At 38.8% G+C, this 17,018-nt stretch overlaps 1 protein-coding gene across 6 annotated transcripts in view; it reads left to right on the forward strand.

The window, feature by feature from the left end:
* NT5C3A (5'-nucleotidase, cytosolic IIIA) overlaps window positions 1–14,824 on the forward strand; it is a 50,500-nt gene extending 35,676 nt beyond the window's left edge. For all 6 annotated transcript variants that reach the window (XM_025379104.1, XM_025379106.1, XM_025379108.1 and 3 more), the window contains 8 exons: window positions 1,377–1,475; window positions 4,501–4,570; window positions 6,548–6,594; window positions 7,287–7,372; window positions 8,883–8,972; window positions 11,030–11,192; window positions 12,755–12,955; window positions 14,120–14,824. In XM_025379104.1, coding sequence (XP_025234889.1) covers window positions 1,377–1,475; window positions 4,501–4,570; window positions 6,548–6,594; window positions 7,287–7,372; window positions 8,883–8,972; window positions 11,030–11,192; window positions 12,755–12,955; window positions 14,120–14,221 — 858 coding nt within the window. In that variant the 3' untranslated portion in view covers window positions 14,222–14,824. The remainder of the gene's footprint in view (window positions 1–1,376; window positions 1,476–4,500; window positions 4,571–6,547; window positions 6,595–7,286; window positions 7,373–8,882; window positions 8,973–11,029; window positions 11,193–12,754; window positions 12,956–14,119) is intronic.
* The last annotated feature ends 2,194 nt before the right edge of the window (window positions 14,825–17,018 follow it).

Here is a 17,018-nt window from a genome sequence, read left to right on the forward strand (position 1 = left end):
CCCAGGCTGGAGTGCAGTGGCCGGATCTCAGCTCACTGCAAGCTCCGCCTCCCGGCTTCACGCCATTCTCCTGCCTCAGCCTCCGGAGTAGCTGGGACTACAGGCGCCCGCCACCTCGCCCGGCTAGTTTTTTGTATTTTTTAGTAGAGACGGGGTTTCACCGTGTTAGCCAGGATGGTCTTGATCTCCTGACCTCGTGATCCGCCCGTCTCGGCCTCCCAAAGTGCTGGGATTACAGGCTTGAGCCACCGCGCCCGGCCTAATTTAAATATATTTTAATTATACAAAGACAAACTTTTGGGGGAATAATCATGATAATTGCTTCCTTTCTGCTCAGGAACATTTGAAAATATAAATATGTAGGCAAGCTAAATGTATGTATGTATTTGTAAAAGCCAGATGCAAAAGTATATAATGAGGATGAGCTAAAACTATGTACATCTATATGCATGTTTCAGAGGGATATTCTTAAGGTATTATATTAGTATTAGGGTGGAAGTTTACTTATTGTATTGTATAAAATGGAGGCTTAATGGGGGGTCATCTTAAGATTTTTAGAAAAATTACATCAATCACGGGGTAGCTGTTGGGGTATTCATGGTTAAAATATGATTTCTGGGCTCTGACTGGATTGCATCACAACCCAGAAATGAAACTAATAGAAAAATCACAAAAATGAAACTAACAGAAAATAAATTTAAATGTTACTTGTTTATCTTCAAGTAGTTGAACTCCAGGCAGTTTTTATTGTCTTTTTTATATTTTTACTGTTATTTCTGTGGTAAGCATGCATAGCTTTTATAATTAGAAAAAGATATACTCTCTGATAATGTAATTGAATCACAAATGTAGTTTTGTCTTACTCTGTAGCTAGAAAATACTGATACATTTTAAGTATTTCTGTGTGTATAAATGGTAATGTGGGAGCTGGGCTTGGTGTCCCACACTTTTAATCCCAGGACTTTGGAAGGCCAAGGTGGGAGGATTGCTTGAAGCCAGGAGTTCAAGATCAGCCTGAGCAACATAGCAAGACCTCACTCACCTCTACAGAAAATTTTAAAAATTAGCTGGGTATGATGGCGCATGCCTTCTACCTACTCAGGAGGCTGAGATGGGAGGAGCATTTGAGCCCAGGAGTTTGAGGCTACAGTGAGCTAGGATTGTGCCACTGCACTTCAGCCTGGGTGACAAAACAAGACAGCATGTCTAAAAGAGTAGTAATAAGAAAAATAAATGGTAATTTGATGTGGTGGCTTGATTTTTAAAAATAATGCCTTAACATTTTTATGTCTTTAAATAAGACAAGCTTCTGGTTGGTATCAAAGGAACCTGAGGAAAGAAGAATGAAAACTAATTAATTTTCTTTTACTCTTTAGATGCCAGAATTCCAGAAAAGTTCAGTTCGAATCAAGAACCCTACAAGAGTAGAAGAAATTATCTGTGGTCTTATCAAAGGAGGAGCTGCCAAACTTCAGGTGAATAATCATCAAGAGGCCTTGGCTGTGTGTGGTGGCTCATGCCTGTAATCCCAGCACTTTGGGAGACTGAAGCAGGAGATCATTTGAGCCCAGGAGTTTGAGACCAGCCTGGGCAACATAGTGAGACCCCATCTCTGTTTTAAAAAAAAAAAAAAAATGACCAGGCACAGTGGCTCACACCTGTAATCCCAGCACTTTGGGAGGCCGAGGCAGGTGGACGAGGCTGAGGTCTGGAGTTTGAGAGCAGCCTGGCCAACATGGTGAAACTCTGTCTCTGCTAAAAGTACAAAAATTAGCCAAGCCTGGTGGTGCATGCCTGTAATCCCAGCTACTTGGGAGGCTGAGGCAGGCGAATCACTTAACCCCAGGAGATGGAGGTTGCAGTGAGCTGAGATCATGCCACTGCACTCCAAAAATAAAATAAAAGCTTAATAATAAAGGCTTCTTTTTCTTCTTCTTCTTCTTTTGAGATGGAGTCTCACTCTGTTGCCCAGGGTGGAGTGCAGTGGCGCGATCCTGGCTCACTGCTCCTCCCGGGTTCAAGCAATCTCATACCTCAGCCTCCTGAGCAGCTGGGATTACAGGTGCCAGCTACCACACCCAGCTAATTTTTTTTTTGGTTTTTGAGACTGAGTATTGCTCTGTTGCTCAGGCTGGAGTGCAGTGACACAATCTCAGCTCACTGCAACCTCTGCCTCCCGGTTCAACCAATTCTCCCACCTCAACCTCCAGAGCAGCTGGGATTATAGGTGCCTGCCACCGCGCCCAGCTAATTTTTACATTTTTAGTAGAGACAGGGTTTTGCCACATTGGCCAGGCTGGTCTCAAACTCCTGGCCTCAAGTGATCCATCCGCCTCAGCCTCCCAAAGTGCTGGGATTACAGGCGTGAGCCGTCATGGCCCAGCCTTATTTTATTTTTGATGTTAAAGCAGACTCATTCATCTCCTGTTTGATAAAATCTGAGTACAGCAAGTTTAGGTAGACAGTTTTTGCCTATCCTTTAGGAATATAAAATCCAGAAAATATATATCTTGAGTTTTTCTAAAATAGACAGAATACCCTATTGGAAAACGAAAAATTAATAACCATGAAATACTCTTAAGTTTTTATTAGTCTTCAGTACTAAGCTAACTCATGCTGTGTATAAGCATTAAACCATTTTAAGGATAATATTTAAAAGGGTATAGTTTTAAGTTGCTCTTTCATGTTTTAATCATAGTAGTTCAAGTTAAGATGTAACTTTATTAAGGGGATAGTTGAGTTTTTAAAAAGTTTTCTCTGTTTTAAAGGAATGTGTTACATGTAAATTAAATCAACAATCTGGATATTCTGTAAAAAAAAAATACTGCTTTTTTAAAACATTTCTGAAAAATAATATTTAACGCAGTCTCCTAAGTTTCAAGAGCTGGCCAGCTATTTCAATGTGCATTCATTCATGGGTATAGTTTACCTTAAATAAGCAAGTTAAATCCAGCATGTAACAGTATCAGTAACTGAGAGCTTCGTATAGTTGAATTGCTTCCACTGCATATTTGTGCATTGACCAAGTTTGTTGAAAATCTCTAGTGAGAAGAGTAACCATATCACCTGCAATTGCAAATTCCCATACCAATTAATCAGATGTTTTCAAATTTTTATTTTTATTTATTTATGTTATTTTATTTTTTCGAGACGGAGTTTTAACTCTGTCACCCAGGTTGGAGTAGAGTGGCATGATCTTAGCTCACTGCATGCCTCCCAGGTTCAAGCGATTCTCCTGCCTCAGCTTCCTCAGTAGGTGGGATTACAGGCACATGCACCACACCTGGCTATTTTTGTATTTTTAGTAGAGACAGGGTTTTACCATGTTGGCCAGGCTGGTCTCGAACTCCTGACCTCAAATGATCTCCCCACCTTGGCCTCCCAAAGTGCTGGGATTACAGGCATGAGCCACCACGCCCAGCTGGATTTTTTCAATTTTTAAAGTTGATACATAATAACTGTATATATATATGGGGTACATGTGATGTTTTCAAATGTATAGAAAATGTGTAATAATCAAATCAGGTAATTAGGATATCTGCCATTTCTAATATTCTTTTTTGGGGAACATTCTAAACCTTTTCTTCTAGCTATTTTGAAATATACAATAAAATACTGTTTACTATAGTCAGTCTACTGTGTAAACACTAGAACTTACTCCTTCTAACAGTATTTTCTTTCTTTCTTTTTTTTTTTTTTTTTTTTTTTTTTGAGATGGAGTCTCGCTCTGTCGCCCTGGCTGGAGTGCAGTGGCCGGATCTCAGCTCACTGCAAGCTCCGCCTCCCGGGTTTACGCCATTCTCCTGCCTCAGCCTCCCGAGTAGCTGGGACTACAGATGCCCGCCACCTCGCCCGGCTAGTTTTTTGTATTTCTTAGTAGAGACGGGGTTTCACCGTGTTAGCCAGGATGCTCTCGATCTCCTGACCTCGTGATCCGCCCGTCTCGGCCTCCCAAAGTGCTGGGATTACAGGCTTGAGCCACCGCGCCCAGCCATCTTCTAACAGTATTTTCGTAACCATTCATCAACTGTTCTTTATCTCCCCATCCCTCCCACCTTTCCCAGCCTCTGGTAACTATCTTTCTACTGTCTGCCTCCATGAGATCAAGTTTTTTAGTTTTCACATATGAATAAGAATACGTAATATTTGTCTTTCTGTGCCTGGCTTATTTCACGTAAGATAATGACCTCCAGGCTCGCCCATGTTGCTGCAAATGACAGCATCTCTTTGTTTTTTATGGCTGCATTACTACTCAGACTTATTTGGCGACAGTGCTAGGGCACTCAAGGTAGCACCTTGTAGTTAAGATTATTCCCAGGACTTTATAAATGAACCACATGAGAAGATTCAGTGTAAAGAAAATAACTTAACAGTGTGGACCAGAGACTGAACACAGTCCTATGCATCTAGGAAAGCATGAAGTATGTGTTTGGGTAGCACAGAGAAATTCTGGTCATGTGGGCTGTGTTTACAATAATGCCTTTCACTCTTTTCTTACAGATAATAACAGACTTTGATATGACACTCAGTAGATTTTCATACAAAGGGAAAAGATGCCCAACATGTCATAGTAAGTGTGGTATTTGTAAACAAATTCACAAAAGCATGTCATCATTATTTTAAGATCCTCTTTATCTATATTACCTGTGAGATAACTGGGTTTTTAAAATTCTTTATGGACATTGACAGTGAGGAGACCTGCTTTTTCTTATTATATTTTTGAGGGGTTTTTTTCCCTGTATTATATAAATGGCTATTTTCATGTATGGTTTTGGTAGCAAAGGGAATCGGAGACTCCTGAAATATTTCTTGCCAAATATGGTCTATTCATTATTCAAGAAATATTTAAATAGGTTGTAAACTTTGGGTTAACCTGAAGAAGCGGCATTTATCAAATACTCTGTTTTCTAGGAATTTTACCAAATTTTAATATCTTTTTTGTTTTCCAACTTGGCTGTGAGTTTTTAAAATAACACTCTTCAACCTGACAGGAAAACGGTGAAATGAACTCTCTCATTTGTTTTTAGTACATGTGTAAATTGAAAAATTATTCTGGGGCCGGGTACGGTGGCTTATGGCTGTAATCTCAACATTTTGGGAGGCTGAGGTGGGCAGATCATTTGCAGTCAGGAGTTCGAGACCAGCGTGGCCAAAATGATGAATCCCTGTCTCTAGTAAAAATACAAAAATTAGCTGGGCGTGGTGGCGGGCACTTGTAATCCCAGCTACTCAAGAGGCTGAGGCAAGAGAATCTCTTGAACCCGGGAGGTGGAGGTTGCAGTGAGCCAAGATTACACCACTGCACTCCAGCCTGTGCAACAGAGTGAAACTTCATCTTGAAAAAAAAAAAAAAGAAAGAAAGAAAGAAAAAAAAATTATTTTGATAATTTGTATTTAAAATAATGCTAAAAATCACCAGGCACAGTGGCTCACGCCTGTAATCCCAGCACTTTAGGAGGTGGAGGTGGGATAATCACTTGAGCCCAGGAGTTTGAGACCAGCCTGAGCAACGTAATGATAAGACCTTTTCTTACAAAAAAATAAAAAATCAGCTGGGCATTGTGGCGTGCCTGTGGTCCCAGATACTCACTTGGGAGGCTGAGAGGATCCTTGAGCCTGGGAGGGCGAGTCTGTAGTGAGCTGTAATCACACCACTGCACTCCAACCTGGATGACAAAACAAGACCCTGTCTCGGGGAAAAAAAAAAAAAAAAAAAAAAAAAGACACTAAAAATATTTATATCCTTTGCCCTATTAAGTCCTCTTTAGAGAATTTGTAAGTAATCCCAAATGCAGTTTTTAAAAAAGCTTTATTCACAAAAATAATGGTGGCTCAGCTCAACATAAAATTATTACTAATAGCAGATGCTTGGAAGCAACCTAAAAAGGTTAATGCTGCAGAAATGATATAAATTATTTTCTGCTCACATACCAGAAATTTTAATTACATGGAAAAATGCAGACTACAATGTGAAATGAAAAAGAAAATTCAAAATTACAGATTTAGTATCATCTCTTATCTAATTGATATACATGAAATCTTAAGACTGAAAGGAAATATACTAAAATATTGTTCACTACTTACTATTGAATGGTAAAACTTTTTACCATTCAGTTTTTGTTTTCTTCTTTACAGTGGTCTAGATTTTCCAGGTGTTTACATTAAGCATTTATTATCTTTTTATTAAGGAAAAAATGTATTTCCCATATGTGTTTCTTCTATTTAATTACAAAGGAGAAAATGGAAGTGATCAATACACAGTTCATAGTGTTTGAAGATATTGAATTGTCTATCTCAGTGGTGTAAGCGAGCAGTCACTAAATCTCAGATTTTAAACCATTAGCTTTCCTAACAGTGTCATGTGAATTATACCACTGAGACCAAAAGTTATAATAACCATGCTAGTTGACTTGGCATTACTTAAAAGTATTGGGTTGCTACAAAAGTAATTGAGTTTTTTGCCATTACTTTATAGCAAATTATTCATAGTAGTGGTAGCATCAATCAGAGTATTTCTTTTAATGCTTATTTTGCTTTCTATCTTTAGATATCATTGACAACTGTAAGCTGGTTACAGATGAATGTAGAAAAAAGGTAAACACTAACAATGATCCATAGTCACTCGAAGACTTCATTACCCTTTTTGCCTGAGAATTTCTTCAGGTGCATTCACACAAGTAAGAATGGACGTAAAGTGCTTACAGCCATACCTGGCACATAGTAAGCATGCAGTAAATAGTAGGTTTGCTGTATGAATTACACATTCAAAACATATTTTAGAGATAAAAATTCACAGTAACTTTTAACAACAAAACTTATATTTAAAACTCTTAAATGATCACCAAAGTATTCTGGTGTTGCAACGTTAACTGGAGATTTAAAACAAAAGTACTTTGGTTTTCTGTAGGTTTTGCTCCTTTAAGTTGATGAGGAAGTTGCTTCAGTACTTTGCTTGAGTATGTATCTGTGTATATCTTAACAAAATGCAATTTGAAATGTGAATCAAATTTAATACCTTTATATGAAAACTAAAGTGTTTTTTGTACTGATAATTTTACTGTTGGTTTTTTACTCACCTGAAAGTACTTTACAAAAGAAAGGTAGCTTTTTGCAGGTGTATGTGATTACACGTCAACTAAGATCAACAAATATTTTTTCAATTGATGCATTAGCTCAACTTATAAAGCAGTTTATTGAAAATACTTGCTTACATTGTTTTGCTTTCTAAAACCAAGCAGATATATCTTCATGTAATCTTCATGATTAAATTATTCATATCTTCCTAGTTATTGCAACTAAAGGAAAAATACTATGCTATTGAAGTTGATCCTGTTCTTACTGTAGAAGAGAAGTACCCTTATATGGTGGAATGGTAAGTGTATATTAGGCAGTAGGAGGACTTAAAAAAATAATAAAACAACACTGCAGTTACAACGGATGGCTTATTTTTTATCTGTAGTGCAAACAAACAGATTAATAAATTATGCAAGTTAGAACATTGAATAACAAAATTAGCTCTAATTATCTAATCTCTCTAACAGTTTAGGATTCCTTTTGTTTTACTTAATTAAGGTGAAGTCCAGTAGAAATAAAAGTCCTGCAATTAAGTCTCAAATTAAAAACAAGAATTTTTTTTTAAGTATATGGACAAGATGTGGCTTAATGTGTAAAGAAAAGGTATGAGGATTTAAACTGACTCTGAACTCAATTAGAGCCAGCTGGTGATATGGTTACCAAAAAATCAACCTTTGGTTGCATTAATCAAAATGCAGTGTTCCAAGCAGATCACACTGAAAGCATTGTGTTGGGTTCTGGAAGAATGCTGTTAAAAAAACCATGACAATAGGGACCAAAAAAAAAAAAGATCATAAACTTAAAGGAGTCAGAGTAGTCCACCAGAATAATCAGAGGAATTTGGGCCTTCCCACTTGAGGAACATTTCAAGGAATAGAAAATGCTTTGATTTGAGAAGCAACAACTTGTTTTAAAATCTTAGGAGACCAGGAATGATTTGTCTTTATTGTCCCATTACCTAACAGTTGAACGCTTCATCTGTATTTATGGTATTAAATGTTGAAAAGATATTAGACTTAACTCTACAAACTGGTAGCAGCAGGACTGGAACAAGACTTGGAAGATATAAGATTGATTTCAGCATGAGAAAAGAAAAGCCTGTCTAGCAATTAGAGTTTTCTGGCAATGGAATAAGCTTCCCTGGGAGAATGAGTTTACTGACGTGATAGAAGCTGACCCAGGCAGGGAGGAGGGTGACTTAGGAATATTATAGGGGTATTTTTAGGTATCAGATGAAGAGTTAGGCTTTTTTTTTCCTTTCTTTCTGTTTTTAGTGACTCTTTGCATAATTGTAATGGGTTAGAGAGTCTAAGGGCCCTTTATACTGAAATGCTATGATTATAGGTGTTTTTTACATAAAGCAGGCTAATCTATGCATAACAGATTTTCTCTCTTGCTCACTAAATAGCATCTTCAGTATGTAAAAAATTCAAACTACAAACAAATTTAAAAAGTGCGTTTGCTGTAATTCATTTTACTGTAATCAGAAAAAGGATTATGCACCCATAGGTTGGATTGAGTTTTTATCTGTAGAATTAGGAAAGGTTTACAGCTAGTTTCCTTTCATTACCTTACTAACATATTTAAGCTAAGTCTGGGTTTGGGAGGACTGGGAAACTCAGTAAGAACATGCATATCACATTTTGAGACATGAGGTCTACATTCATTAGTGATGAATTTCAGTCTCTAAAATTTAAATCCAAATATGAGGAACAGATTTTCTCACATGGAAGAATGCTTTGTAATAAAGATAATAATTTTAGTTTGTCTTAATTGATACTCTTTTTTCCTTTGGTCATAAACTCCAGGTATACTAAATCACATGGTTTGCTTGTTGAACAAGCTTTACCAAAAGCTAAACTTAAAGAAATTGTGGCAGAATCTGACGTTATGCTCAAGTAAGTTTCTTGGGTGGTTTTTGCTGCTATTGTTCACAGACTTGAATTACTGCTATATATGTAGTCAGCTGTACTTTTAAAAAATAAGATATTGAATATTACATATGTAAATATATCCAAAATATGCCACCTATCACAAAATACATAGTGGTAAGATAAGGAATTTAGAAGTACATAGATCTTGGTGTAGGTAATAAGAGCCTTACAAGATTTAAATTCTAATTTGTATTTTGTTTCTCCAGATTAAAAATGTCAAGACTTACAAATTTTTGAACCAAGGCCATTTAAAAATTTTTTAGCAAAGTACTTAGGAAGGACATATAATATGAAAGGAATGTATAAATCAAGTTGAAAGGGACTTAAGTATACTTGTTTTGTTTTGTTTTTTGAGACAGGGTCTCTCTCTGTTGCCCAGGTTAGAGTGTAGTGACATAATCTCTTCCTCACTCCAACCTCTGCCTCCTGGGCTCAAGCAATCCCCTTGCCTCAGCCTCTCAAGTAGCTGGGACGACAGGCACATACCACCATGCCTGGCTACTTTTTGTATTTTTTTGTAAAGATGAGATTTCACCATGTTGCCCTGGCTGGTCTTGAACTCTTGGGGTCAAGCGATCCCAAAGTGCTGGGATTACATGTGTGAGCCACCATGCCTGGCAGTATACTACGTCTAAATTTTCATGAGCCTACTTTTTAAATTCTCAAACTTCTTTGAAAACTATTCCTAGGAAAGATTAGTATGTTTTAGTACATAATTATGTATGTATGCATGAGTTATAAGATACAAGAGGCTTTTTAATACTGTTCATTACCTCCTAAAATTTTCAACTCATTAGGGAAACATGATGATACTTTTTTTATGATGATGTTATCTTTTAAGGTGATTACTTCTAAAAAGGAAAGCAATAAATTGTCAGAAAAAGTGTGAGGACTGCTAGTAAGTGTTTCATTCCCTAGTAGGCAGCAACAGCATTATTTAACCTATACCCAGGAAGGGTAAGAAAGGGAAGAGGGCTGGCCAGGCGCGGTGGCTCACGCTAATCCCAGCACTCTGGGAGGCCGAGGCGGGCGGATCACAAGGTCAGGAGATTGAGACCATCCTGGCTAACACGATGAAACCCCGTCTCTACTAAAAAATACAAAAAATTAGCCGGGCATGGTGGCAGGCGCCTGTAGTCCCAGCTACTCGGGCGGTTGAGGCCGGAGAATGGCATGAACCTGGGAGGCGGAGCTTGCAGTGAGCTGAGATCATTCCACTGCACTCCAGCCTGGGAGACACTGAGATTCCATCTCAAAAAATAAAAATAAAAAATAAAGGGAAGAGGGCTGAAGAACTTAGTAAAGAGACATGCCAGATGTCAAGAATACAGCTAAGTTCCTGCCACTCTGCTTTTCCTTTCAATTTTATGGATTTTGATGAAACTGTAAGAATATCAAGTCATTCTTCACAATTTTAAAATCTGAAAATATTTTAATCATGTAAATGTATTTTTTGTTAGTTAATATATATCCATTAAGTTAGGCCAAGTTGATAGGCCCACTATGGGACTCCATCCTTCTCAGTGTTATTATATCCATATTTTAACCCCTAAGTGGGATTTTCAAGGTGTGGCTTAAGTATTGTTTTCTCTTTTTAAATTTAATTTTAGAGACAGGGTCTTGCTATGTTGCCCAGACTGGACTAGAACTCCCGGGCTCAAGCAATCCTCAAGCCTCAACCTCCCAAGTAGCTGGGACTATAAGCATCCACTGCTATGCCTACCTGTTTCTTTTTAAATGGTATAAGTTGTGAACTGTAGGTTTATATTCATATTCATTGAAAGCTTAAGGACATCTAGTTTGTAGTATTAGGATTGATTAAAGGGAAGGTAAAGAGTTAACCATTGTTTGAAAAACTTACAGTATTGTAGATATAAATAACAGCCCTCTTGGGCAGTATTTTGAAATGAGAATATGAGTGAGCCATAGAATTACTAGGAATATTTCACTTTTTTAGCTTCTAAGTGAAAAGGAACTATATCTTGCTCTTTAACAATCAGTTTATCATCTCCATCTTGCAGGGAAGGATATGAGAATTTCTTTGATAAGCTCCAACAACATAGTATACCCGTGTTCATATTTTCGGCTGGAATCGGTGATGTATTAGAGGAGGTTATTCGTCAAGCTGGTGTTTATCATCCAAATGTCAAAGTTGTGTCCAATTTTATGGATTTCGATGAAACTGTAAGAATATGAAATCATTCTTCATAATTTTAAAATCTGAAAATATTTTAATCATGTGCAGTATGTGTTGTTACTTAATATATATCCAGTAAGTTAGGCCAAGTTGATAGGCCCACTGTGGGACTCCATCCTTCTCAATGTTAATATATCCATATTTTAAAAACAATGTGCCTTTCTTAAACTTTCATTCCTCAAGCTATAGACTAATAATAAAAATAGTAAAACTTCTTCTTTTTTTTTGTTTGAAATGGAGTCTCACTCTGTTGCCCAGGCTGGAGTGCAGTAGCATGATCTCAGCCAATTGCAACCTCTGCCTCCTGGGTTCAAGCAATTCTTCTGCCTCAGCCTCTTGAGTAGCTGGGATTACAAGCGTGTGCCACCACACCCGGCTACTTTTTGTATTTTTGGTAGAGATAGGGTTTCACCATGTTGGCCAGGTTGGTCTCAAATTCCTGACCACAAGTGATCCACCCCCCTTGGCCTCCCAAAGTGCTGGGAGTACAGGCATGAGCCACCACACATAGCCTAAAACTTCCTTTAAATTGTTTTAATGCAGCAACTTTGAAGCCTTAACATTCATAGTTGGAAAAAAAGAAGTTAGAACTGAAATTATTTGAATAGGGTTTTCTAATCAAGACAGTATATTATGAAATACATAAACTAACATAAAATAGGATCTTTTGGTTAGAAACAAAATAAAAACTGAAAATTGAATTTTGAACTCATTTTGTTTTACCTTTTTTTTTTTTTTTGAGATGGAGTCTTGCTCTGTAGCCCAGGCTAGAGTGCAGTGGCGTGATCTCAGCTCACTGCAACCTCCACCTCTGGGGTTCAAGCAGTTCTCCCTACCTGAGCCTCCCGAGTAGCTGGGATTACAGGTGTGTGCCACCACGCTGAGCTAATTTTTGTTTTCTTAATAGAGACGGGGTTTCACCATGTTGGTCAGGATGGTCTCAATCTCTTGACTTCATGATCTGCCCACCTCAGTCTCCCGAAGTGCTAGAATTACAGGCGTGAGCCACTGTGCCCAGCCTTCTTTTTTTTTTTTTTTTTTCCAGACAGAGTCTCACTCTGTCACCCAGGCTGGAGTGCAGTGGTGCCATCTTGGCTCACTGCAACCTCCGCCTCCCGGGTTCAGGCGGTTCTCCTTCCTCAGCCTCCCGAGTATCTGGGACTACAGGTGTGTGCCACCACACCTGGCTAATTTTTATATTTTAGTGAGGCGGGGTTTCACTGTATTGGCCAGTCTGGTCTCGAACTCCTGACCTCCAGTGATCTGTCCTCTTTGGCCTCCCAAAGTGCTGGGATTACAGGCGTGAGCCACTGCGCCCGGCCTTTGTTTTACCATTTAAAATAGTCTCTAAAAAATCATTTACTTCTCCGAGCCCTTCTTAGCTATGGTGAATGTGATGGACTTAAGTGCTTTGAGATCTTTAGTATCAAAGATGCATTTACAAATATGATGAAATAATAGTGACATCAATTAAGAGCTCCAAAATATGAAAATCCAACAAATAGAATTTTTAAAGCCTGTTATTTCAAAAGATTTATATTTTTCATAGGGGGTGCTCAAAGGATTTAAAGGAGAACTAATTCATGTATTTAACAAACATGATGGTGCCTTGAGGAATACAGAATATTTCAATCAACTCAAAGACAACAGTAACATAATTCTTCTGGGAGATTCCCAAGGAGACTTAAGAATGGCAGATGGAGTAGCCAATGTTGAGCACATTCTGAAAATTGGATATCTAAATGATAGAGTAAGTATACAAATCTGTAATTTAATTTTCTTCCAAGAAAAAATTAGGATGAAATTTGGTAGGCAATTGTTGCCATAGTCACCTGAGAAAGTAGTTATTTTAGAGACTTTTTTTTTTTTTTTTTTTGAGACAAGCCTCTGTTACCGAGGCTAGAGTGTAGTGATGCAATCACATCTCACTACAGCCTCAACCTTCCTGGCTCAAGCATTCCTCCCACCTCAGCCCCTCAAGTAGCAGGAACTACAGGCACACACCAGTACACCTGCCTGATTTTTTAATTTTTTTGTAGAGATGAGGTCTCCCTGTGTTGCCCAAGCTGGTCTCAAACTCCTGGGCTCAAGTGATCCACCAGGCCTCTCAAAGTGTTGGGATAACAGGCGTGAGCCACTATGCCCAGCCAAAACATAGTTTTGATCATGCATTTTGATTGTTCTTTATACTGGTGATATTTAAAGGAGTTGAGATGCATGCTATAGGTACTGAGAAAAGGGAGGATGTGTATTCTGTAGGAGGCCTCTGTGTCTTCTACCCACTAGATGCTGGATAGCAGTCCCCTGCCATGAGACTCAAAAATGTCCCTAGACATTAGTAAATGTTCCCTGGACAAAATCACCCCATTTGAAAACCACTGGACTGGAGAGAGAGCATTTTGGGGAGAAAAGCTACCGTGTGGAAACATGTCTGTCAGTGGATCTTAAGAGTTTGAAATATGGCCGGGCGCGGTGGCTCAAGCCTGTAATCCCAGCACTTTGGGAGGCCGAGACGGGCGGATCACGAGGTCAGGAGATCGAGACCATCCTGGCTAACATGGCGAAACCCCGTCTCTATTAAGAAATACAAAAAACTAGCCGGGCGAGGTGGCGGGCGTCTGTAGTCCCAGCTACTCAGGAGGCTGAGGCCGGAGAATGGCGTGAACCCGGGAGGCGGAGCTTGCAGTGAGCTGAGATCCGGCCACTGCACTCCAGCCAGGGCGACAGAGCGAGACTCCGTCTCAAAAAAAAAAAAAAAAAAAAGAGTTTGAAATATTTCTTCATTTCAAAGATTTTTTGAAAGTGAATTTAATTTTTTGCATTTTGCTCAAGAGGTCTAACGATGAGATTCATACTGAAATTACTTGCTTCTTCGCCCTGCATGTTAATTTTCTTTTGTTCTTTTCTTGATTAGGTGGATGAGCTTTTAGAAAAGTACATGAACTCTTATGATATTGTTTTAGTACAAGATGAATCATTAGAAGTAGCCAACTCTATTTTACAGAAGATTCTATAAACAAGCATTCTCTAAGAAGACCTCTCTCCTGTGGGTGCAATTGAACTGTTCATCTGTTCATCTTGCTGAGAGACTTATTTATAATATATCCTTACTCTTGAAGTGTTCCCTTTGTATAACTGAAATATTTTCAGACATGGTGAATGCATCAACTGGAAGCTCCTTTTTCTCCACCTCTCTCAACACACTCCTCACCTTATCTTTTAACACATTAAAAAAAAAAAAAATCTTAAAGCCGAAATTAGAAGAGTAACTCCCTACTTTTCCAAAGTGAATTTTGTAGTTTAATGTTATCATGCAGTTTTTGAGGAGTCTTTTACACTGGGAAAGTTTGTAGAACTTTTAAAATAAGTTTTATGAAATGGTGAAATAATATGCATGATTTTAAGTATTGCCATTTTTGTAATTTGGGTTATTATGCTGATGGTATCACCATCTCTTGAAATTGTGTTAGGTTTGGTTATTTTGGGGAAAACATATTTACCGGAAAAGAGTAGCACTTACTGTTGGAAAAAACTGGTGGTGTTTACAACGTCGCTAATCATTACAAAACATTCTGTATTGAAGCACTGATAATAAATATGAAATGAAAAGCCTTTTTAATTCTATGGTCAAAACTATCTTTATTGAGTCAAATACTTATTGAGCACCTACCATGGTGTCTTGTTTTTTTGTTTCTTTCTCTGCATCTGCCTGTCTTTTGAGATATATGAATTCTAAAATCCTTGTCATAGTGGCTATTTAGATTGAATTATTTTCAAAAATTATTAAGTCTAAAGATACTTGCAGGGAAAATTTTATCTGCCCTTCAGAAAATACTGAGACCTCTGAAAATTATTTTCTCCCATTGAAAACATCAGTAAAAGGTACAAGTCTGCAAGTTTCAGAAAGAACCCGAGGCAGGAAGCAGTGGACCTGGGTCTCGTGGTGACTGAATCTGAGCAGCACTGCAACATTAGGAACCAGCATCTCTCTGTACAGTCCAGCTACCCACTCCACATCTCTGACTCTGCCTCATCATTCATCTTCAGCATTTAGACCTGCCATTGTGATAAATTTGACCCTGACTCTTACCCTTAATTCCAGATCCTATGGACACCTAATTGGTTTGCTTATAGCACCTAAGCTACGATACACACAAAGCATGATCTGATTCGTTCTGGCCATCCAGTGTGAGCAGCAGTCTCTAGTTCAGTCAGGTGTGGCTGGAAGACAAGGTCACATGTTAGAAAACCTTTTTGTCCTCAGAATGCCCATCCTTATCCTCCACCACTCCTCCTTTTCATCATCATAAACAATGAAGCAGGCCAGGAGCAGAAGCTCACACCTGTAATCCCAGCACTTTGGGAGGCCAAGGCAAGTGGATCGCTTGAGCCTAGGAGTTTGAGACCAGCCTGGGTAACATAGGGAGACCCCCATCTCTGCAAAAAATTAGCCAGGCATGGTGGTGTGCCTGTAGTCCCAGCTACTCAGGAGGCTGAGGCGGGATGATCACCTGAGCCTGGGGAGGTTGAGGCTGCAGTGAGCTGTGATCGTGCCACTGCACTCCAGGCTGGTCAACAGAGCAAGAACCTACCTCAAAACAGCGTAAAAATAATGAGGCCAGGTGCAGTGGCTCACATCTGTAATCCCAGCATTTTGGGAGGCCGAGGCGGGCAGATGACTTGAGCTCAGGAGTTCAAGACCAGCCTGGGCAACATGGCAGGACTCAGTCTCTACTAAAAATACAAAAAACTAGCCAGGCATAGTGGTGCGCACTTGTGGTTCCAGCTACTCAGGGGGCTAATGTAGGAGGATTCCTGGAGCCCGGGGGGCCAATGCTTGCAGTGAGCTGAGATCATGCCCCTGCATGCCAGCCTGGGTGACAGAGCAAGACCTGGTCTTAATAAATAAATAATGAAACAAAAATGCAATGGCAACAGGCAGACTAGATCCTGCCTAAGTGTTTCTGAAATCAAACTGAAAAATAACTTCCTGCATTAAAGCAGATAGCGTGGCATGGGAGTATCAGAATTACCTGCGGGACTTTTGCACATAGGAAAAACAGTTGGGAATCTGATTCAACAATAACTCTTTACCCCTGTATTGCAATCAGAGCTTATATTGGCTATTTCTAAAAGGTGTTTATAATATGCTTCCATGAATAAGTATATTGCATGCTGTAAATCTAAAGAACACTGAAGTCATGACCTACATTCTGATCATGGCTCAGCCCCTTACTAAGACTGCAGGTTCGGTCACCTCCCTATATAATGAATGCCATAAGAACATGCACTCTCTAAGGCCCCTTCTAGCCAATTCCATAAATTGAGTCTCATGCTTCTCAAATTATGTTTATTAACCTATCACATCTCACTGCCACCTGATGCTACTGAAATTTAAAATATTTGTATTTGAGTTCAGTTTTCAGACCAGTTTAGCCATTAGGAGTGTGACCAGGACAGATTATTGAGCCTGTGTCCCAGTTTGCTCATCTATTAAGTGAAGATGGTGATATAGCTTCTAGATTCATAAGAAGTAGATATGCTCATCTTTTATGTATACGTTTGAAACTTATGTATGCATTTAAAACAGCACAGGTATTCAATATTGTTAGGTAGAATCCATCCACAAATGTATAAGCTGTTGTATCCCCCAGTACAGCATTTGGTTGAATCAATGAAATGGAATGATCTTTTGCAGCCCCGGCAAATATTGGTAGTGTATGGTGACTACCACATTCTCTAATGAGCCTAGCATTAGCCAATGGTTTTATTCAACTTTAAATTTTACTTTATGAAATAAAGCAATTTTGAGG

This window comes from Theropithecus gelada, chromosome 3, assembly GCF_003255815.1.
Source record: "Theropithecus gelada isolate Dixy chromosome 3, Tgel_1.0, whole genome shotgun sequence".
In the NCBI taxonomy this organism is placed as follows: Eukaryota; Metazoa; Chordata; class Mammalia; order Primates; family Cercopithecidae; genus Theropithecus; species Theropithecus gelada.